Source organism: Pelobates fuscus, chromosome 4 (genome assembly GCF_036172605.1).
Source record: "Pelobates fuscus isolate aPelFus1 chromosome 4, aPelFus1.pri, whole genome shotgun sequence".
NCBI classification, from domain to species: domain Eukaryota; kingdom Metazoa; phylum Chordata; class Amphibia; order Anura; family Pelobatidae; genus Pelobates; species Pelobates fuscus.
This window is the reverse complement of record NC_086320.1, coordinates 202,080,043-202,102,448: the sequence shown is the minus strand read 5'-3', so window position 1 is coordinate 202,102,448 and position 22,406 is coordinate 202,080,043. Positions and strand designations below refer to the sequence as shown.

At 45.7% G+C, this 22,406-nt stretch overlaps 2 protein-coding genes across 2 annotated transcripts in view; both read left to right on the top strand.

The window, feature by feature from the left end:
* Positions 1–22,406, top strand: part of OTULINL (OTU deubiquitinase with linear linkage specificity like) — a 394,233-nt gene that overhangs the window by 99,876 nt on the left and 271,951 nt on the right. The gene's annotated exons all lie outside the window — the stretch shown is intronic.
* SLC6A3 (solute carrier family 6 member 3) overlaps positions 1–22,406 on the top strand; it is a 162,540-nt gene that overhangs the window by 32,144 nt on the left and 107,990 nt on the right. The window contains exon 3 of the mRNA XM_063450566.1: positions 11,421–11,552. Coding sequence (XP_063306636.1) covers positions 11,421–11,552 — 132 coding nt within the window. The remainder of the gene's footprint in view (positions 1–11,420; positions 11,553–22,406) is intronic.

Genomic DNA, 22,406 nt, shown 5'->3' with positions numbered 1-22,406 from the left:
TGTTGTGTTGTGGTGATCGTCAGAGTCGGTTCTGAGTTCTAGTTGGAATCCCTCCTTTGCTGTCTCTAGGATCCAGTGCGTCCATATGCTCATGTAGGTCGTAGTTGTATTATTAGCTCCTCTACTGTCCTGAGTTCCTCCATTTGGCTAAACCAGGTCAAGAGCAGGGGTGTCACGGTTTGTTTCCAGAATGGGGGAGCACTCGTTTGGCCACATTAAGTATTCTAATAGTCATGGACTTTTTGTACCTAGAGTGGGGGACTGTTGTGTGGTGCAGGAGCATCGCTGCCGCCGGTCATAGCGCAATCCCACCAAATGTGTTTCATAGTGCCTACTTCTCGTTCGCATCTCCAGCATAGCCCGGAGTGGTCTGGGTTTACGTGGTGGAGGAGATGTGGTGTCCTATACCAGTGTGTTAGCAGCTTATAAGCTGTTTCCTGTGTTTTACTGTGTGTGGAGCAATGGTGTGTGAGGTAGCAGATGGATTCCCATTCTGCCTCTGTAAGCGTGTTACCGAGGGCGGCCTCCCATTTTCCCATGAATTGGGGTGTCTCGGATGGGGTTTCTGATTGTAGCATGGAGTATAGGAAGGACACTCCATGTGGGAGTGGGTCCGGATGTGAGCTAACCACCTCTATTGTGGTCCGGTCTCTGAGTGCCGGTCCCTGTGGCAGGGAGTGGACAAAGTTGGTTAGTTGGGCGTATCGAAAGTGGTGCATGAAGGTCGGGGGTGTTTCCCCTAGCATATCTGTTAGCATTTTACATTTCCCTCCTTGAAGGATGTGGTGTAGGCGTGGGGATGTGTTTGAGGGCTCTTGGGTCTAGTCCTGGGGGAAAGTCCTCATTGAGCGTCAATGGTAGCAGGGGGAGGGGTATGGTGACATGTTCCCCTTCCTTGCGGCCCACCTCCACACTCTCAGGGTGTGTCTCGTATATATGGACATTTCGCCCCATTCGACCGTGTCTCGGCCCCAGGGAAGTCCTTCCATAGTTTGCGCACCCTGTCCTTAGACCATTCCATTACTCTCTGTAGGTGTGTGGCCATGTAGTACAGGTGGAAGTCTGGGAGGGCTAGTCCCCCTCTGTCTTTAGGTCGTGTTAATGTGGAGAATTTCACCCTAGGTCTCCCCCCGTTCCATACGTATCTAGTCATTTATTTTCTGAGTGAGTTAAAGAAGGTGCCTGGAATCTCGATGGGAATTGCCTGGAGGAGGTATAACAGGCGTGGGAGGAAGTTAATTTTTATGACCTGAACTCTCCCAAGCCACGAGATGTGCGGGTATGACCATTCCCTCAGATCTTTTTGGAACGTTTGTAGTATGTCGTCAAAATTGTCTCTAAACAGGTCTCTACTCTGATTGGTCAGCCAGATTCCTAAGTATCTAATTTTGTGTTCGGCCCATTGAAAGGGGAAGCTATGCCGTAGGGCGTCCGCGCGCGTGGTGGGGACGCTAACGTTAAGAATGTGTATGATTTACTGTAGTTCATTTTCAGGTTAGATATGTCTCCAAATATCCGCAGGTCTTTCTGGATGTTCGGAAGGGTGATTTCGGGGTTGGTCACCACAAAGAGAAGGTCATCCGCGTACGCTGCTACTTTGTGGTGTACTTGGCCTGTCGTTAGGCCGGTTATGTCTGGGTTGTGTCGGATGTGTGTGAGGAACGGTTCCAGGGCGAGAGCGAACAGGAGCGGGGATAGGGGGCACCCCTGTCTCGTGCCGTTGTGTATGGTAAAGGCGTTAGTTAACGCCCCATTGACCAACACCTGGGCTGTTGGTTCTCAGTATAGCGCCTCTATCCAATGTTGTATGTGAGGTCCCAGCCCCACGTGAGCTAGCGTTTCGAAGAGGTACACCCAGCATACTCTATCGAAGGCCTTCTCTGCGTCCGTGGACAGCAAGAGAAGGCCTCCGCCTGTGTTCCCACCTCCGTGCATGAGGGTGAGCGCCCTGATGGTGTTGTCGCGTGCCTCGCGTCCCGTCACAAATCCCACCTGGTCAGGGTGGACCAGGGACGGATAGGTTTTGTGAGACGCGTCGCCAGGATCTTGGCCAGTAGCTTAATGTCGCAATTAATAAGCAAAATTGGCCTTTAGTTCCCGCAGTGTTCCCTGTCTTTGCTGTCTTTGGGTATAATGGTGATGTGGGCTGTTAGGGCTTGTGTGGGGATGTGGTTCCCGTCTCTTATCGCGTTGAATGCTTCCTTCATGGGTGGGTATAGGTTCTCGGCATAGGTTTTATAGTATTTTGACGGTAGGCCGTCCGGCCCTGGGCTTTTGCCTGGTTTAGTGAATTTGACCGCCAGCGCTAGTTCCTCAATTGTGAAAGGTTCGTCGATTTGTTCTGTGATGTCTGCGTCTAGGGTCGGTATCGGGTGCTTTGTCAGGTATTCTCGGACCGAGGTACGGAGGTGTGCCTTCGCCAGTCCAGTTTTTGGTTGTGGGAGTGTGTATAGCTCTGTGTAGTAAGCGCAAATCGTTCTCATGATATCAGTCGGGAGACGGTGTAGGGTCTCCTGTTTATCTCTAATCTTGTCTATGTATGTGTGTTGTCTCTGTTTCTTCAGCATTGTGGCAAGGAGCTTGCCACTCTTGTTCCCATGCAGGGTGAAGAAGGCCTTATGTCTGAGTGTGTCCCTATGGTGTTTGGAGTGTAGTAGTGTTGCTAGGTCCCTCCTCAGTTGCAGGAGTCAGGCTTGGTGTGTGTGGTCTGGGTCTCGCTTGTTTTGTTCGTCCGTCTTGTGTATGTCGTCCAGGAGGCCTGCCAGTCGGGCTTCATTTTGTTTCTTTAGTCTCGCCCCCTGTTGTGTATATAGTGACCCCGTATCAAGCTTTTGTGTGCTTCCCACCGAATTGTCGGGGATGTCTGCACCGCAGTGTTGGTAGTTAGGTATTCCCTAATTTTCTCGCCTATGAGGGTCGTGACCTCAGGGTTGGAGAGTAGGTATTCGTTGAGTCTCCATTTCGGGGACGTGGGGCGAAAGAGCGGTGATTTAAGTTTAAGAGATACTGGGGCGTGATCTGACTACGTGGCTATACCGATTGTTATGTCGGTCACTAGTGGGAGGTCATAGTGTGTGGTGTATATGTGGTCTATTCAGGAGTATGAGTTGTGCGGGTGGGAGAAGAAGGTGAAGTCTCTGACGTCTGGGTGATGGGCTCTCCAGCAATCGACCAGGTGTTGGTTGCGGAGTAGGGATTTAATGCTCTGGAGTTGTTGGTTTGGGATATGGGAGGCGCCTGTTGAAGTGTCCCATGATGGGTCTATTGCAACATTAAAGTCCCCCCCCCAGTATGAGGGTCCCTTCCCTGAACTCCTGGAGTTTGCAAAGTGTCTGTTTAAGGAAGCGATAGTGCCGTGTGTTAGGGGCGTATATGGTTGCGAATGTGTACTGACGATCTGCAATCTTCCCCTTGAGGAAGAGATATCTGCCTTCGTCATCCGATAGGCATCCCCCCCTCCTGGAATGGCACCCTCTTATGGAAAAGTATTGCTGTCCCCCTAGCCTTTCCCCCTTGGAAGTCACTGTAGTATCATTGCATGTAGTGTTGGTTAGTCAATTTGGGTCTGGCCCCTTTCTTAAAGTGTGTTTCCTGTAACATGACTATGGAGGCCTTTTGTTTATGGAAGTCTCTCAGTGCTCCCGATCTCTTCTCCGGTTTGTTTAGACCTTTTGCGTTTATCGTAATAATATGCAGAGGGGCGGGGTCAGCGTCATGTCATCGGGTCAGTTCGCTATTAGTAGGTACTGTGTGGGTGTCTGTGTCTAAAGTCTCTGCGGTATGGGTGGTCTCAGGGTGTCCCATGTGTCGTAGTCAATGTGAGGTCAGGGCGTCAAAGGGTGAGGTGGGTTGGGTGGAGGGGTTAAGGTACCGTGGAAGTTGTGGAGGTTCCCTGAGACCTGCGGTGGTCGAGTCACGGTCTCATGACCGCTAGGTGTAGACGTCGGGGAGTCGCAATCCGCAACACCACCAGTGGTGCACGTGGGTAGCTCGCCGTCTAGGTGACGTCTCTCCTACTGGCCGTTGGTTGGGTGTCTCGGTATCGGTGTCTTAGCGGTATGTCGGGTCCCGTGTCATCCCTGTGTGGCTCCCAGGTGATGACTCAGTGGGAATGTGTTAATCTTCCCCGCCTCTGGGTGTGCTGGCTCGAGAGCCGGTAAGCGTGTTTCGTCTTTGTGTACAACATTTCCGATTGTAATAGTATAGAAAAGCATAAACAACAACATTAACATTTAGTTCCATTTCACAACAGGTGAAAACAATTAACTGACAGCTCAATCACATTGTAGGGCCGTACATATTCCGCCCCCTCCCTTATTTCCCCAGGTTCCCGCTGGCCAGCCTGTCTAGCATGTGAAATTGTGTCCCTCGTCCCTTCGAGTTGTGTACCCTATCCCTGTCTAGATGTGGGGGCACCCCTTAGTCGGGGTCAAGATGTAGGTGTGCGGTTTCCAGAGTCATTGGGCTCGCTATAGTCGTTCTGGGTGTGCCCACTTTAGTGGTCCCTTATGTGTCCATGCCTCCCTCCCCCTGTTCCAGGTAGTGTGTGGCTGCTCAATGGGTGGGTCTGGGTTGAGTGTCCCGGCTTTAGCTGCCTCCCCCTGTCTCCTTTTGTTCACCCGGTGCCCCCACCCCAGGTGTGCCCCGCCGGCGCCACCCCCCGCCTGCTCCCCTAGGTTCGTCACAGGGTGGGTGGATGTTGGCGGCCGGGCCCAGCCGGGGGGACGGGCTTCCCCTAGTTCCCTTTGTCACAAGAAGAGGATCAATTTATGCGTGACCCCCATTCCCCCCTGCACCCCCCTTGTGTTATTAGCAGTTCATAATCAGTCCAGTAGGCTACAGGGCTCCGCTGGGTCGGGCGCCTGTGCCTTTGGTGCGCCCCAATGTGCTTCTCTGCTATTGTGGCTAGACGTGTCTCCCCATGGGAGGTATACTTGCGATTCAGAGGGGTCAACTTGGTGCGTCCAGAGTCTCTGGTCTCATAGTTCGGGTAGGATAGTGTCTATCTAGGCCACAGGCGGTACCAGGTGGGTCCCTGGGATGGAAGGCAGGTAGTGCACGGTCCTTTACGTGTTTGTGCCCGTAGGGCGCGTGGTCTGCTGTCTCATTCTTCTGGGTCTGGTGGGCTGCTGCGTCTGGCGTTGTGCCTCGGGTGTGAGCGTGTAGAAGGTCATCGGATCCTGCCATGACAGTTGTATATGTGGTAGTTGTAGTTCCCTTACAATGTCCCTTAAATCTCCTTCGTTCTTCACTATGAAGGAGCCAGTGCTTGTGGTGATTTGTACTCCGGTGGGGAAGCTCCATCGATACCTGATCTTGTTGGTCTGTAGTATGCGTGTGAGAGGGCGCATGGCCCGGCGGTATGCTAGTGTCGCTGGAGATAAGTCCGGGTACAGCTGTATTTCAGCGCCATTGTGGAGGATTTGTCTTTTATCCCTGGCGCTCTTCAGAATGTCTTCATTCACTTGAAAGTGCATTAAGCAGCACACTACGTCCCTTGGAGGGGACTCCGGCGGGCCTCTGGGTCTGAGGGCCCTGTGTGCCCTAACGAATTCGATAGGTGTTGTGTTCGGCCTTTGTAGAAGGGAGTTGAAGATTTCTGTGAGGGTGTCACGTATTGGGGTGGTCTGGTCTAATTCCTCAGGTAGGCCTCAGATTCTGAGATTCTGCCACCTCCCCTGGTTGTCTAAATCCTCCAGGTGGAGGGCCATTTGGCGTAGCTGTACTTCTTGCCGCTGCATGATGCCCGCGGTGGCGTTTTGCGCCGATGTCACATGGTCGCAGTCTGCATCCAACTGTGCTAATTTGTGTTGGATCCCCTGCATATCCTCCCTCAGGGCATGGAGTTCCCCCGTAATAGATTTATGGAGGGCGGCATTTGCCTCTTTAAGGTCGGTTTTCGTGGGTAGGTTGATTAATAAGGATGCCCAGTCCGGCTGGGATGGGGGTAGGTCGGGTGTTTGTTGTACCTGTGAGAGTCAGGCCCGAGGCTTCAGAGTCGCTGGAGGCCTGATCTGCCTGGGCCATGAGGTACTGGCGCATGCCCGTCGCTTGTGACCCCCTCGGGGTGTTGGCGGCCGCTGCAGCTTATTTGTTTTGCCCATGTTGTGCGGTATGGGGCTGGTGAGGCGGGTAATGGTGTTGAACCTGCAGGGAGCTCCTGGTTCACGCCGCCACTCCGACCGGCGTCCAAGCCACGCCCCCTGTGCTGTCTGCCAGGCTGCTGCAGCTCCTTATCTTCCAGGTGTTCTCGTCAAACAATCTTTTAAATTACCATCAGCAAAATGAAGGATTTGCCCCCTAACTGATATTACTTTTCATACTGATCCTGTTATATTCATTATAATACTGTACATGTTCCAGCAGTGGTCAGAAGTGGTGACTTCTCTTTCATCTCGTTCTGGTATATTATTTGCCACTTTTTTTGTCCACTTCAAGCCTCCTAGATATTTCAAATTACCATCTTCTAATATCTCAGACATCTTCTTGGGTTTCTCTAACAGGTACTATATCATGGTCAGACCATGCTGATATGTTGACTCTGACTATTCTCCATTTAGAACAACCTTGGATGCAGAGACTCAACCTGCTTCCTTTACATAGTCATGCCATTACGGAACCTATTTCTAAAGATCTTACGGAGCATGTTACTATGAATACATCTTCAGCCTCTTCTCCCTCTATGTTGTAGGAATAAACCCTAATACAAGGACAATTTATTAAAGGGTTGCTTCAGTCATCATAACCACTACAGCCCTTTTTAGTGGTTATAATGTGAGGAGAATCCAAGCACAATTTCCCGGTAATGGGGCAAATCATTTTACAATGGTTTGCCGTCTTACCTGGTCCTGACAGGAGCAGAAGCTAGATTAAAGAGGGTCGAGAAGGGGGTTAAAGTTCCAGAATCTTTAAGGAGAAAGGGTGTAGATATACAAGATGGTAGTTAGATGGGAAAGATTGGTCAAGGGATACTTTTTTAAGATGAGAATTACCGTAGCATTTTTAAGAGGAGAGGAAAGGATGCCAGAAGTAAGAGGGTAGTTGAAGATATGCCTTAAGATGGCACAAGACAAGGGGAAGGAGCTGAGAATGTGAGATGGAATGGGGGACAAGTGGTGGGGCGAGAGGAAAAGAGAAGCACAGACACCTCCTATTCAGTAGCCTAGGAGAAGGCCTGAAGGTTAGGAGAGGTACAGTCCAAGGCAGGTTGAGAGAAAATTTGAAGGGAGAATTTTTTCCTTAACTGATTAAACTTGTTGAAAAGATTGCAAAGTTATCAGCTGTAAAGTCAGTATGGAGGTGGTCACAGCAGGGAGATTGTAAGAGTATGAGCTAATAAGAGAAGGAAAGTATGATTGTTTAGTGAGGAAGAGGGCTGTGCTGTACAAGTGTATGCAATTTTTTTTTATGGAGTCTGACAATATGTGAGACTTCCTCCAGCAGCATTAAGCTAAATGGGAGTATGTGTAGGTAGAGGGCTTACTTAGTGTGCCATGGTTGGAGGTGTGTCCACCTGGAGGTGTATGTTTTTAGTGTGACTGCTTTCTCCTGGTCAGATAAGGGCAGTATTGTACAAGGAAATAGCCAGAGAAAGAGAAATAGGGGTGAATGAAAGTTGAGAATCAGCTGACAGTTGCTGAAGGTTAAAGGGACACTATATGAACCCTAACCACTTCTTCTTATAGAATGGATGTATGTGATATTTGTGCCGTGTGTGGGGAGCAGGGGCTATGTAGTGGTAGATGGGGGAGCAGGGACAGTGTAGTGGTAGCTGGGGGAGTAGGGGGCACAGCGGTGGTATGTGGGGAGCAGAGAAAGTGTGGTGGTAGATGGGGGAGCAGGGACAGTGTAGTGGTAGGTGGAGGAGCAGAGGGCACAGTTATGGTAGGTGTGGGGAGCAGGTGTAGTGTAGTGGTAGATTGGGTAGCAGGGGCACAGTGGAGGGGCACAGTGGTGGTAAGTGGAGGAGCAGGGGGCACAGTGGAGGAGGATGCAGGGGTAGTGTGTTGCAGGGGTAGTGTGGGAACAGGGGTAGTGTAGTGGTGAGTGGGGGAGCAGAAGTAGTGTAGTGGTAGGTGGTGGAGCAGGCGTGGTGGAGCAGGGGGCACAGTGGAGGAGGGTGGGAGAGCAGGAGTAGTGTGGTGTAAGGTGGGGGAGCAGGGGCAGTGTAGTGGTAGGTGGGGAGCAGGGGGCACAGTGGGTAGGTGGGGGAGCAGCAGATGTGTAGTGGTAGGTGGGGGAGCAGGGGCACAGTTGGCAGGTGAGGGAGCAGGGGCACAGTGGGCAGGTGGGGGAGCGTGGGCACGTGTGGGAGCAGGGGCACAGTGATCAGGTGGGGGAGCAGGCACACAGTGGTAAGGTAGGTGAGCAGAAACTCCTTCCTGCTTCCCGTCACTTACCAGGCAGAGGTTCGGCGGAATTTAGCTTCGCCCTCACTTATAGACCTGAGAGGAGGATAATGAAATCCTCCAACCGGGTGCCACGCGGCCACGCTACACAGCGCAACCTGTATTGTATGAATGCAATGAGCATCTCTCACAGCTGTCACTCATAGCATGTGCGAGCTGTGTCGGCTGCATGGCGACCCCTACTGCCATGGCGCCCTGTGCGGCCACACAGCTCGCACACCCCTAGGGCCGGCCCTGGGTGCGCTGTCCCTGTCGCTTAATCCTGCAATCTAAAACATTGCAGTTTCAGATAAACTGCAAAGTTTATCTTGCAGGGTTAAGACTGCCTCCCATGGCTGTCTATCAGACTGCCACTAGAGGTGCTTCCTGCATTTACATAAACACTGGAAATCCTCCAGTGTCTCAAAATCCCCCATGGGAAAGTGTTGATTCTTTGATGCTTTCCTATTGGAAAGGCCTAATGTCCTATACGCACATTCGTATTAGGTTTCCCCTGGGAGCTGATGTTGGAGGAGGCGGAGCAAACCCAAAGGGTTTTGGTGCTGGAATTGGTGTTTAAAGGGTTTTTAACCCTTTGGGTGCCACGAGGGGTTAAGAAAACAAATATTGTTAGCTTTAGCGTCCTTCTAACTTTTTGGAGTATTGGGTCCTCCCACAAAAGGGTTAAAATAACCAATTTACTTACCTTACATCATACAGTGCGTTGGTCTTGCATGGTAACCTGCCTCCTTGGCTTCCTCAAGGGAACATTGGAAGACCAGTGGGAATGTGTGGCAAATCCAACATTGCACCAATCAAACAGAGCAGGATTTTTTGATTAAAAACTGAGTTTGACTTGGTTCACAACACATAATTGCCTTTAACCCCTTAAGGACCAAACTTCTGGAATAAAAAGGAATCATGACATGTCACACATGTCATGTGTCCTTAAGGGGTTAATGGCTCAGTGTGTGAAAATCTTTTTATTTTTTCGTAAAAGACAGAAGGGTAAGTAGGGACTACTATTCCTTATGTATAGCAAATTGTCAAACGTTGACAATGGGCAGAGCTTAAAGCAAGGTTCAGTTTCAGTTGCCAATCAGAATTACCCACAATTTATCAGCAAATCAATTCCACAGAATGGCAGATGTCATGGACAGCAAATACTAAAATGGCTGTGCCCAGGTATTGAGATCTGGTGCAAGAAAAAGAGATAATGCATATAAATAAAAGCAAGTGATCAGGAGAGGAATATTATCATTAAGCTATAGGAAAAAGAAAAGAAAAATATGACAGAGCCTCTTTAACCCCTTAGCGACCGAGGACGGTTCAGGACCGTCATCGGCATTTTTGCATTGCCGACCGATGACGGTCCTGAACCGCCCTAACGGTGCAATGTACTTACCCGATCGCTGTCGTTCCCCCGGCGGCGATCGGCGGTTCTCCCGGTGTGGGGAGACTGCCTGCAGCCCAGACAGTCTCCCCATGGCGGATTAGGGCCCCTGGGGCCATGTGATCGCTCAACAGGGCGATCACATGGCCACAATAGGTGTCCATGTGTCTGCCTGCAGGGGGACTGTCTGTGCTGACAGGCAGTCTCCCTGCTAGTGTAAAATCAGAAAAAATAAATAAAGGTACATGTTAATAAAAATACTTTCTATGACACCCTAAAACCTGTACATGGGGGGTACCGTTTTACTCGGGAGACTTCACTGAACACAAATATTAGTGATTCAAAACAGTAAAACCTATCACAGCGATTATATTGTCAGTGAAAGTGACTTTTTTCACATTTTTCACACACAAACAGCACTTTTACTGATGATATAATTGTTGTGATATGTTTTCCTGTTTTGAAACACTAATATTTGTGTTCAGGAAAGTCTCCCGAGTATAACAGTACCCCCCATGTACAGATTTTATAGCGTTTTTGAAAGCTACAGGGTCAAATATATGGGTCAAATATTTTTACATTGAAAATGGCCAGGTTGGTAGCCCAGGAATGAGAATTACCCCCATGATGGCATACCATTTGCAAAAGAAGACAACCCAAGGTATTGCAAATGGGGTATGTCCAGGCTTTTGTAGTAGCCACTTAGTCACAAACACTGGCCAAAATTAGCGTTCAATTTAGTTTTTTACTTTTTTCACACAGAAAACAAATATGAACGCTAACTTTGGCCAGTGTTTGCGACTAGGTGGCTACTTAAAAAGACTGGACATACCCTATATTGAATACCCTGGGTTGTCTACTATATATGTACATGTGTGGTGTTATTCAGAGACTTTTGACAGATAATAATGTTACAATGTCTCTATTGATAAATTTGAAAAAATTTATGTTTTGAAACCGCAATATCCTACTTGTACCTATAACCCTATAACTTGCAAAAAAAGCATGTAAACACTGGGTATTTTAAAACTCAGGACAAAATTTGGAATCTATTTAGCAGGTTTTTTTATTCGCTTTTGTAGATGAGTAAAAGATTTTTCAAGTAAAAAAAAATGTATTTTTTTAAATTTTTTATCATTTGTTTGTTTTTTTTAACTAAATTATATAATTATAGAGATTATATAAATAATGGTATGTAAAGAAAGCCTTTTTTGTCCTGAAAAAAACAATATATAATTTGTATAGGAACAGTAAATGAGAGAGCGGAAAATTACAGCTGAACACAAACACCACAAAAGTGTAAAAAGAGGCCTGGTCGCAAATGTACAACATCGCAAAAACAGTCCAGTCCTTAAGGGGTTAAATAAACATCCATATGGTTATTGATCAGGATCCTGATATATTGCTTATTCAAATCCCAAACAGAATGTAAACAGGCAATCTATGCATACATACAGTAAGTGCAGCTATACCACGTATCTACAATGTGCATGGCATTGCAGTTATATCACCCATTATGATCAAACGTGCTGTTTGTCAATCTGTTTGATTCACATATTCACAGATGCACACTGTGTTTTGCCCTATTTTTGGTGTTCACATTGAAACTAGAGTTTTAATATTCTATTATTCTCCTGCAGGTGCCTTTCTGGTTCCATACCTCTTTTTCATGGTTATTGCAGGGATGCCTCTTTTCTACATGGAACTAGCTTTAGGACAATTTAATAGAGAAGGAGCAGCTGGCGTTTGGAAAATATGTCCCATATTCAAAGGTAAATATGTCTCAACACAGCTTTGAAATGCATTAACATAGCAGCGCATATAGCAAATCTAAATGTAAACGATTATGTCTAAGAACAACCCTAGACATTTATTTCATTGCCTGTCATCACTTACAGGTAAGTAACATAAATGATGATAAATCAAAATGTTGGTAAATTAGCCTCACAGTCTATTTCCTGTGTATCCAAAAGCTATTTGGGCTTGCCAGGAGTTTTTATCTCAGTACTGCCTAGGAAAAGCCATGCAAAAACCCGATAGGAATGGCTAGAAGAATCCATATGTACTTTCTAGTTTATTTACAGAGGCTTGTTACATAATTCTCTACATAACGAATTATATAGGCTGTGTCAAACATTGGTGGCATCAGAGGAATATTTACTCATATTACCTCGCACTTTCAATTGCCTTGTGTCAGGGTACCTGAAGCCTCTACCTCCGAAAGAGGTAGAGACTTAGTAGTTTACACCTCCAGCAGGTCGGCTTCCTCCATCCCTCGTGGCTCTCCTAGACACTCTCACGCCGGCCGCGAGGGATCCGTCTCATTTTATGACGTCACGCACGCTGCCTGACGTCATGACGTCAGTCCGGACCGATCTGTCACTCAAGTGACTGGAAGCCACTCAGGACTCGTCGGAGGCGGGTATACTCACTGTAACCAGGGTATTTAAACCTGTTTCTCCCATTCACTCATTGCCCTGTCGTGGTTCTAGCCTGTCTAGTCACACAGTGCTCTGGCGATTTCAGTTATTCCTTTGGTTCCGACCCGGCTAGTTTGACTTACTCTGTTTCCCTCTGGTATCCTTGACCCGGCTTGTTCCTCGCTCACCTGTCCTCTCGTTCCCTCGACCTCGGCTTGTTTCTGACCATTCTCTTTACTCTCCGTACGTTAGTCCGGCCATTCTAAGGTCCGGTATACGTACCCTGTCCTGTTTGTACTTTGCGTGTTGGATCCCTGTCCCGATCCTGACACCTTGGCTCTCAAATGGCAAAAGCTTAAAGGGTTATGTTAAGTTTCATAACCATTGCCTGCAGCCTACTGTACTGGACTCCTGATGCAACAAGTAACTTGGCCTGGTTCCTTGGTAATAAGACAAAGCATTTTTAATGGTTTGCCCTCTTACCAGGCTCTCCACTGGAGTCCTAGGCTTCTGCAGAACTGTAAAAGCTGGAAGCCGCTCCAGTCGCTCCAGTCGCCATTGTCTGGCTGAAAGCATGAGCTGACCGCTCTCAGACAACGAATGGAACACAGTACATGAAAATACCTTACTGGAAAAAATCTCTAACTGAATGACTTTAAAAAAAATAATAATTTACACAATTTTTGCAAACTGATTCACTTCTGTTCATTCAATTATTGTTGTGATGATAATCATGTGATATATAAAATAACTTATTATCATTATGTATTATTGATTTAACTACTGCCACCTCCCCCCAATATTACATGTAATCCAACACTAGAACAGTCTTCTTGTAGCAGCTGCTTCTCCTTTAATTAAGTCTTCAGTTATGAATGCTAGACTTGTGCATGGAGTTTACAGATAATTGAATATTTTGATATCAGGACACCCATATATTGGTTTGGAAAAAATGAATCAGATTAAACCAAAGAAGGTCACAAAAAATGGGCCAAATGGTCCAAAAATGGGTCAATCAGTGTATTGCAAAATATTAGAATATTATATTTTGAAGTACACTGACAAAAGCATTTTCCTGCTATGAGATTGCTATACTAAGTGAGAAATAGTAACCAACATAGGGAAAAACAGTAATATATGTTTATATATTTATTAACCACCCCTTAAGACCGAGGCTCTTTTGAAATATGAAGCATTTGTGACCAAGGACATTTTTTCACTATGCATTCAATCTACCGCAATTTCAACATTTCATTGATCAAGGGACAGGGGTCCTGAAACGTCTGTACTTTGAATAAATTTGTACTGCACTAGTGGGCTAAATTTTGCTTGCTGTTGCGTCTACATCAGCTTATACACAATAGCTGCACTAGGTTAAACTATTTGGCCTTTTGGTATTGTGCTTTTCCACACTCCTAGATCATATTCTTGCATTACATTTGAACGACATATTCAAATATGGAGGGGAAAAAAAATCAACACATTTCCCCCCCCTTAATTTTACAATTAAAGGGTTGCTATAACGCTTTGGAGAGAGGTGACCTTTCCGGCGTAATATGCCCTATTAAGAAGATCCCCACTTTCAATTTAAAACCTATAAAAAAAGATTTTACTTGCCTTGAATCCAGTGCCGCGCAAAGCTTAAGCTACTGCCCTTCTACACCCCCTATTGACATCACTAAAGCCTCTAATTGGACCATTTTGACATCTCAGAATGCACACACGTTTGAAGATGGTGGGATGTAGTTTTTTTTTTTTTTTTACACGTATGTCAATGAGCAACAGAGGGAGCACCCATAGAGACTGATGGTGGGAGGTGAGAGCTATTTTCCCCTTGTAGGCTCTCTGCCTGCAAGGGGAATATTTGAACATATGTTGTCAGCGTGCTGTGTCCGCTGACAATGTCGGTAATGAATGCACAGAATTGGCATTAGACTTGCCTAAGTCCCGTGTGCCGGGTGTGCAAATAGCCCCCAGCACACAACTAGCTATAACTCGGTATTTGTAATGTTTCAAGATAAAGTGGTCATGGTGGTTGGAGTAACCTTTTAATAATTTCTACACAACACGGGCAACTAAACAAAATAGATGAATTACCGTTTTAAAACTAAAACGTTGCAAAATTTGGCATACTTAGGTTATGACTTATTATTTTAATAGTCAGAGAATTACAAACCACTGCACATGAGTATATATTTGCAGAAAGTATATCAGCCAGGCTAGTTAGTGTTTTGATTACATATATCTATATTTAAAACCACCTAATGTCACCAGTTAGTGCAGTGTGGTAACATAAATGAAATAAACATAGCTTTTATAAAACAATTCAGCTTCCCAGGGTTTCCTCCCAGCTCGCAGCAAATCACACTCCAGTATATTTAGTGTTTTGACACTTTTCTCTCCATTTAAAAAAAATATATATTTATTTTTGTTATGTAGTTATATGAACAAGAATGACAGCACGCAGGCTGTAAACATAGCTGAGTTTTCTACAGAGAAAAGGAACAATTACCAAGATAAAACCTATTGCTTGTAGGCCCTATATCGGGGTTGCTGGGGAAAGTGCTAAAACGTTAGCAGTGGAACTCTTAAAGTAACTTGCCATTAAGGATGGAAATCCTCTGTAGAGGTAGTCATGAGGAGTGCATTGCATTCTGAGCTAAAACATATTGAACTAAAAATTACACTTTTTATAAGAACATAGTAAGAGTATGCTCAAGCTTTTAGGTATTGGAGATATTGTGAGTAAATTCCGTATGCTGTAGCAGAGCCTGTCACCAGAGCACTCTTTTCGGGATTGTGAGGTACGCTTTGCTTTGTGCCTCTTGTCTAAGTTGGAGGTTCTTCAGGAATTTGCGCCTATTGTATTGGCCAAGAGGCTGACACCTACTTTTCTGGGCAACAATTGTAATGAGCAAAACCAGGTATTGTAGGTAGGAGGGGAGGGATGCATGGTGGGACAAACCCCCAATGCCAGCAGAAGGTGGTGGTTTTAATTTTGTATGTGTATATTAGGATACTCATCTGGAAAAGTGCTTTGCTATGAGAGAGTGAAATTAAAGGATAAACTATGCTTGAAACATAAAAATAAAACAAACTATAGAACTCATGCATTTAGGTGTAAATTAGTGGAGCCCTCAGGATAGAGCAGTGGATGCATGAGTGTCACTCATGGCGGTCGGTACAAATGGGCGAACTCTAGCTGGGTCCCATGCTGTCAGTTGTGGAGAGTGCACCAGTGGTGTTGGTTTCCCTCCGGTGGCGGGCAATCCCAGTAGCTGCAGGGTATTGGCCACTTCAGCAGCCTTGTGAACCCTCAGAGTCCCAGTAGTGCAGGTTATCAGAAGGCATCTAGGTGAACCCCACTTGTAGGGTATTAGTTTGGACGTTAAGGGTTGCAGGGACCTCCGCCAGTCCATTGTGGTCCTGGACAGATCTGGGTAGAATTGTAAGGTGTGTAAGAAATTATGACCCTCTTACAAGAATATTCTTTTAGGGAATGTGTGACAAATAAGACAAAAACACAAGTGTATAATAAAATGTATTGTTAATATTGATTTAGGATACTGTTACAGATTTTCGAAGGATATACACATTACACATTATAACCATATCTGGTACATAATCAAAACATACATAGACAAAGGGCAATACTTAAAAAATGAAAATCTTCTCCTTGCACCTTCATCTTTGGTAGTCTGGGACAGTCTCTCTCAGTTCACCATGGTACCACTGCTCGCTGCGCTGTCCTCCCCAAAAAAGACAAAGAGAGAAAGAGAGCCCAACCTCCTTGGCTGTTCTTTTAAAGAATGGTTCTTGCTGTCATTAACTACAAGTCACAGAATTTCTTTTCCCTCGCAAAAGTGGTTTATCCCGCCGTCTTTTCACAGAGAGTTCCATCTTTACACAAGTCCTTTTCTTTGATCTCTTCCCTCCAGTTACACTACAACACTCTGTAAAAAGTGACCAGTTAGGGTTGGTTTCTGGGTAGATTGGACAGGATGGCTTGGAAAAAACAAACTTCATGGTTACACCTAGATGTTAATTACTTTGATCTTCTGATCTCCTGATAACATGATCCCTGAAACCTTTATAGTAAAGATTTGTACCCTTTGTACCCATTGATGACAACCTCTTTTAAATGTAAATGGAATTCCATTGTGAAACCAGATAGCTTATTACACAAAATACCTTCACAAAGCATATGTCAATATATTAAAATGAAAAATATAATTTTAAAGGCATCCCATTTCTTACAGTGTGCTTATCAAAGCACACCTTACAAATCACTGACCTGAGAGCTTGCCTGTCCGAACCATTCTGGAATCTGATGATCACGACTCATGACAGTTTTAGAGGTGTTTGCTGGTGATGCTTGGAGTCGGAAACAGCCGTCCAGCAGCACAGCTCTAGTCTGCTTTGGTGGGAAGAGGCTTGAGAGCATTCTCCTGATGAGGTGAGGGATCTCTGCATCTGTAACTGTCGGCTAGGCCTCTGACCTTTACAATCTTCCACCTTGGAACACAAACACTAAATAGAATGTAATAAGCCAAAAAAATTATTATAATGAGGACAAATCCACCATAAGGACTTCTCTACAAAAGTTAGATTCAGGTGGATGAAATACATCCAGTCTGTAATGATTTATGAATATCAGAAGAGAGGACCAAATTGCTGCCCTGTAATTGTCCTCCACAGAAACTTCAGCCACTGAAGCCCAAAATGCAGCAATGCAATGTCGAGTGAGCCCTGATAGATACAGGAGGAACCCTGAGCCTTTGAAGCTGCTTCTCCTCTTCTGGTGCCCAGTGGAGAGCAAAAGGTTTTGTAGTTTCCTAAATTAATTTGTCCTTACTAAGTAAACTTTAAGGCATCTTTTAACAAAAAGCTTATTCCACTTTACCTCGTCAGGAGAAGCAGGATTTGGGAAGAAAGAAGGAAGAGAAATACCCTGTAAATTATAGAATGTTGGCACCAGTTTTGGAAGGAATTCTAGAGATGGACAGAGAATACCGGATCTTGTTATATCAAGGTTTCTCTGCTGAAAGGACATGGAGTTCAGCCGAAGCTATGGCAACTAAGAACTGTGTCTCTAATGTAAGTAGTAAGTCCTGGATCACATCAATAGGTTCAAAGGAAGCCTTCGTCAAAGCCTTGAGAACCCACAGTAAATCCCATGGTGGAGGCAGACGTTTAACTGGTGGTCTTCTACTAAGGATGGCTCTGAGGAATCTTGCTTACACTGGGTCCAATGCCTATCTGAAATAAATCAAGGCAGATAATGCTGCGATTTGGGCTTTCATGGAACTCTGGCTTGGCTTTGACTTTTATGCAACTTGTCTTGGAGGAAATCAAAGTTGTCTGTGAGTTGAGGAGATAGAAAATCTCTTTTATGAGATATTTAAAGATATTCCATATTCTATGGTAACAACCTAAATTGGCTAATTTCTTGCTTTGAAAAGTGTATATGCCACTGCAGAAGAAACACCAGAACAGAACAAGGAGTCCTTTTTTTTAAAAGCCAGGTCACAAGGGTCAGGTCTTGAGGAGAAGGATTAACTGTGTGCTTTTGAAGTAACATGGGAGGGAAGCATCCATGGCTCGTCCATTGTGCGTCTCATCAGTAGAGGGAACCAAGTCCTTCAGGGCAAGTCCTTCAGGGAGCTATCGCTATTATCACTATTATGGCTTTTGCGTTGCCCAACCCTCTGCCAGGCGGCCGCCCCCCGCCGTTGAGAGAAAGAAAGAGAGAGATAGTGGTAGAAAAGGTTAAGAGATTGAGTGCAATCAACTTGCACTGGAGTAGTTGACGAACCTGTCTGGTCTTATATCCCGCCAGACTTTGTCGGGGAATACGGTCCGGCCATTCAACGGCGCACGGCGCCCGTGAACCACTGTAGACCATTTAACTGTACCTTTTAACACTGCAGTGCATTTGACAACAAGTAAACAAACTTTTAAACCTGGGACACGTCGCGTGACGTGACCCTGACCTGTGACACAGCTAATTAGTCTGCAAACTAGAACTATGGAACCCCCTATTAGGGTACTCGTTGGACCCAGTGGACGAACAAATGCTCCCTCCCATCAGTAGATTACCCGCTGGTCTCCACGTGTTACCCCCTGGTTTTAGTAGTTTTAAGCAAACTATAGTAGAGCGTTTCTACTAAGATAAGAGATGTTTAGTGTGTGTGTGTGTGTGTAGTGTTACAATTGTTCTGGTTTTTTTTTTTGGTTTTTTTCCCTTTCTTTTTTTTTTGTGTGGAAATTTAATAAACTCCTTACCTGTGTTATTCTCCTTCCGATATTGTGTGTTGTGGGCCCTGGGTGTTACAGTTGCCATCAGGGAAAGAGTATGTACAGGGGGGTGGAGGGGCCCCCCACACCCCGCCAATCTAGGGTCAGGCAAGGGGGCTACGGTTGTTCCCCCCTTTGTTGTAGGCGGATATGCAGCTTTAGCAGAGGCTTTTGTGTAGTGGTCCGTTGTGCCATAGGGAGAGCCCTCGGAGATGGGCCGACCGCACCGTTCATGTTACATATGTGTTTGCGTGATTTCCATTCTTACGTATCCCCCCCCCAACCTTCTAATGGCATCCTACAGTACGCTGCTGTCCGCACTCATCCCCATGTCCATCTGAGGTACCGCTCTGGGGTCCACAGGTTACATGTCGCGTAAGCATTCCTTTACCTTAAACCTACCCCGGGCAAGATATTGGGGCGCTCCCAGCCCGGAGATCATCGGCCCAAGAATATGTACCACCCCCCGCCCCTCAAGGCCCACACCCCACAGAGACCTCCGTTGTAAGGATCCGCCACTCACTCCAACATGGGAGTCCCCCCTTTTTTTTTAATATTTTTTCTTTTTATCACTAAAGATTATTTTACTAACCACGAGGAGGGGAACATTGTGCCCGCCAAATGGAGCTTTACCGAGTAGGCCCTCCAGTGTATCCCGCTGCCACAACCCACACCCCACCTGTCTAATACCCCAGGGATTACAGATCTCCTTCTTCTCTACTACGTGCCCCCCGGCTCAAGCCCCCCCACCCAAACAGTCCCCCAAACCCCCCATCTCCCCCCACCCCACACACACTGTCAATAAACTTTATACGATACCCGATTCCCAGGCTCAGGCCTGGTGCCACTCGATGGGAAGCGGTTGTAGATCCTCCGCGGGAATCGATGCGTCAGGAAGGTCCCTTGGGGGCTCCAGGCCCAGGTCTCTGAGGAAGCGCCGCGGGACCCCTCCGACTGTGAGAGCATGGGTTCTGCCCTCCCGGAACGCCATCAGCCTGAAGGGGAACTCCCATGCATATCTGATCTCCGCTCTCCGTAGTGCCTCTGTGATCGGTTTCCATGTCCTCCGGCGTTGAAGTGTGCTGGGGGCCAGGTCTTGATAGAGTGCGATGTTCGTTCCTCCATAAGCGATGGGGCCGTCTCTGCCTTTCCGAAGGACTGCTTCTTTTGTTGGGTAATGCAGAAATTTTACTATGACATCCCTCGTATTGGCCCCCAGCAGCACCCCATTTAAGCATGTTTAGGTGAGTGCAGCCAGCCCCTTGTTTTCCCATATATATTTAGGAGTATAGCCAGCTCCTTGGTTTTGCACCCCTCCCTGTCACAGGTGCCTCATCTCAGGACCCTGTACTGCAGAGAACTCGAGATGGAAGGATTTCCCCCAAGTGAGTAGCTCATTTAGTAGACGGTGAGAGTAGGACCTGCCAAAGATGGGGTACATTGACGTTTGTGGCAGGCTTATGCAATATATGATCATATAGTGTAACTAAACCCCCATTATTGTTTGCCTAGATAAGGTGTTTTTAATAAAACTAGTCAAATCTGTCAGCATCAAAGTAGCTGTTTAGTTGATAAGCGAGTGCGCTGGATTTCTATTTTTATTATACATTATCCCCCCACAACCAGTAACCTGTGTTTATTATACATTATCCCTCCCATAGCCAGTAACCTGTGCATATTATACATTATCCCCCCCCATAGCCAGTAACCTGTGCATATTATACATTATCCCCCCCATAGCCAGTAACCTGTGCTTATTATATATTATCCCTCCCATAGCCAGTAATCTGTGTTTATTATACATTATCCTCCCATAGCCAGTAACCTGTGTTTATTATACATTATCCCTCCCATAGCCAGTAACCTGTGTTTATTATACATTATCCCCCCCATAGCCAGTAACCTGTGTTTATTATACATTATCCCCCCCCCCCCCCATAGCCAGTAACCTGTGTTTATTATACATTATCCCCCATAGTCATTTATCATTGGACCTAGGCAGCATGATGTCTTAGGCCGGCCCAGAGAGTGAGTGAGTGAGTGAATAATATAATATATATGTTCAGAAACATATTAGTAATATATGTAAATCGGGTTCATGCAAAGAGGGTGAAAAGGTATTAAAGAAAAACACTTATTGCATCAAATTTACAAAGCCAAACTTTTAAAAGCTTTCCTCATTTCTTTCTCGGGATGAGGAATATATCGGTTGTAGACTGAGGATTTCCATCTGCCCAATCTTTTAATAATATGCACTGGAGTGTCAGTGTTGAAGGAGACCGAAGCTGCCCCTATTCTAAATGAAAGACCCGAGACATGGATACAACCCAATCTTAGGAGTAGTGTTCTGATGTAGAAGATGAATTTAGCCGTAGTCAGAGGGATTCAGTGAGAGTAGTGGTGAAATGTGTGTGGCATGACTGAGTGTGGGTAAGTAAGAGTCAAGTATTTTAACTGGGCACTAGTTCTAGGTGGGATAAAGTGGTATAGCGGATGGATGAGTAGTTTGGTTCGTTTTAGAGGTTTGTAGAGAAAGTATATAGTGATCATGATTTTTAGCGATATCCAATATTTTTAAGTTGGTCCCAGTGCCACCACTCATATCTGGTGTCACAATAGCTTGCATTTAAAAAAAACAAAAACTTTTTTGACTGTAATATAATAGCAGTCAGTTTCCTTCACACGTGTGCGTTTCAGGGCCTGCCAGGGCACAGTGTCACACCAGTGCAACTCATATCTGGTGTAACAGTAGTGTACATTAAAAAAAAAAAATACAGGGGGCTTGTTGTCACCTTTCGGGACCCTTGGTGTTGTACGTGGCTGGGTGGAGGAAGAGACCTTCAATGACATCAGTGAGGACAAGGAACATGGCTAGCTTGGTATCCAACCTTGCGCAAATGGGGAGTTTGCGGTTGTGCAAATGGACTGTTTGCGGTTGTTTGCGGTGCGTTAAACGGGGAGTTTGATCTGTCACTGTGAAGCGGGCGTAACCCTTACACTACCTGATCGATACAACATCATACCTGATGTTTTAAAGCACATTATTCCAAACAATTTAGGAATGTTAGGTGATTTATGCCCTTTATGGATTAAAACCAGACTCTGCATCAACTATGTAAACGCGAACGGAAAATGTTATGTTTGCGACATCACTAAACTGCATCATACATTTTTTGCGGTGCTTTCAAAAGAGCATAATGCCTATTTAAGGATACTCTGTACAGATCGCATGAGCAATAGTAAAACTAAATAGAGGTAAGAGCCTCCTCAACAGCTCTCCATAGTGGGATTTGGGACCAAAAAATGGAAATAGGCTAAGCCTTCCCTGTTGCAGAATAAGTTAAGTGACATTTCAATTTCAATATCCCATGCTGCAGTTTCTGAAATATTAGTCCTGCCCTGGAAGGCTGTTTGCAAGATCCATCAGAGAAGGAGTGGCTGAATTCTTTCTGGAAAACCTATGTTAAAGGGACACTTTACTGCCCAAATACATAATATGTTTTGTAGATATAACCCAAATGAAAACTTGTATGTATTTAATTACGCATTTTTTTTGGAGTTATATCTAACAACACCTTGCCTTTGCAAGTCCTCCCTTTTAAACCCCGCCCAGACTTTCTGTGCCTGTCCAATCACAGACTTCCCAATGCAGCTGGATGAGAAATCTTTGCAGGGAAGGTGTCGGTGCAGCTGAAAAAATAGGACACACTTTTCACACACAAGGCTTTTTAGCAAACTAAAGTGCTTTAGGGGATTGGAACTTTAAACATTGGAAGGTGAGCCCAAAAAACACAATTTATAAAAATAAGTGACATTTTCATTCCTGTAGGTCCCCTGAGGACATGAAAAAAAGAGTAGGGAGACCTAAAAAAGGGAGCTTATATACTTAAAGGCACTTTAGTCACCAGA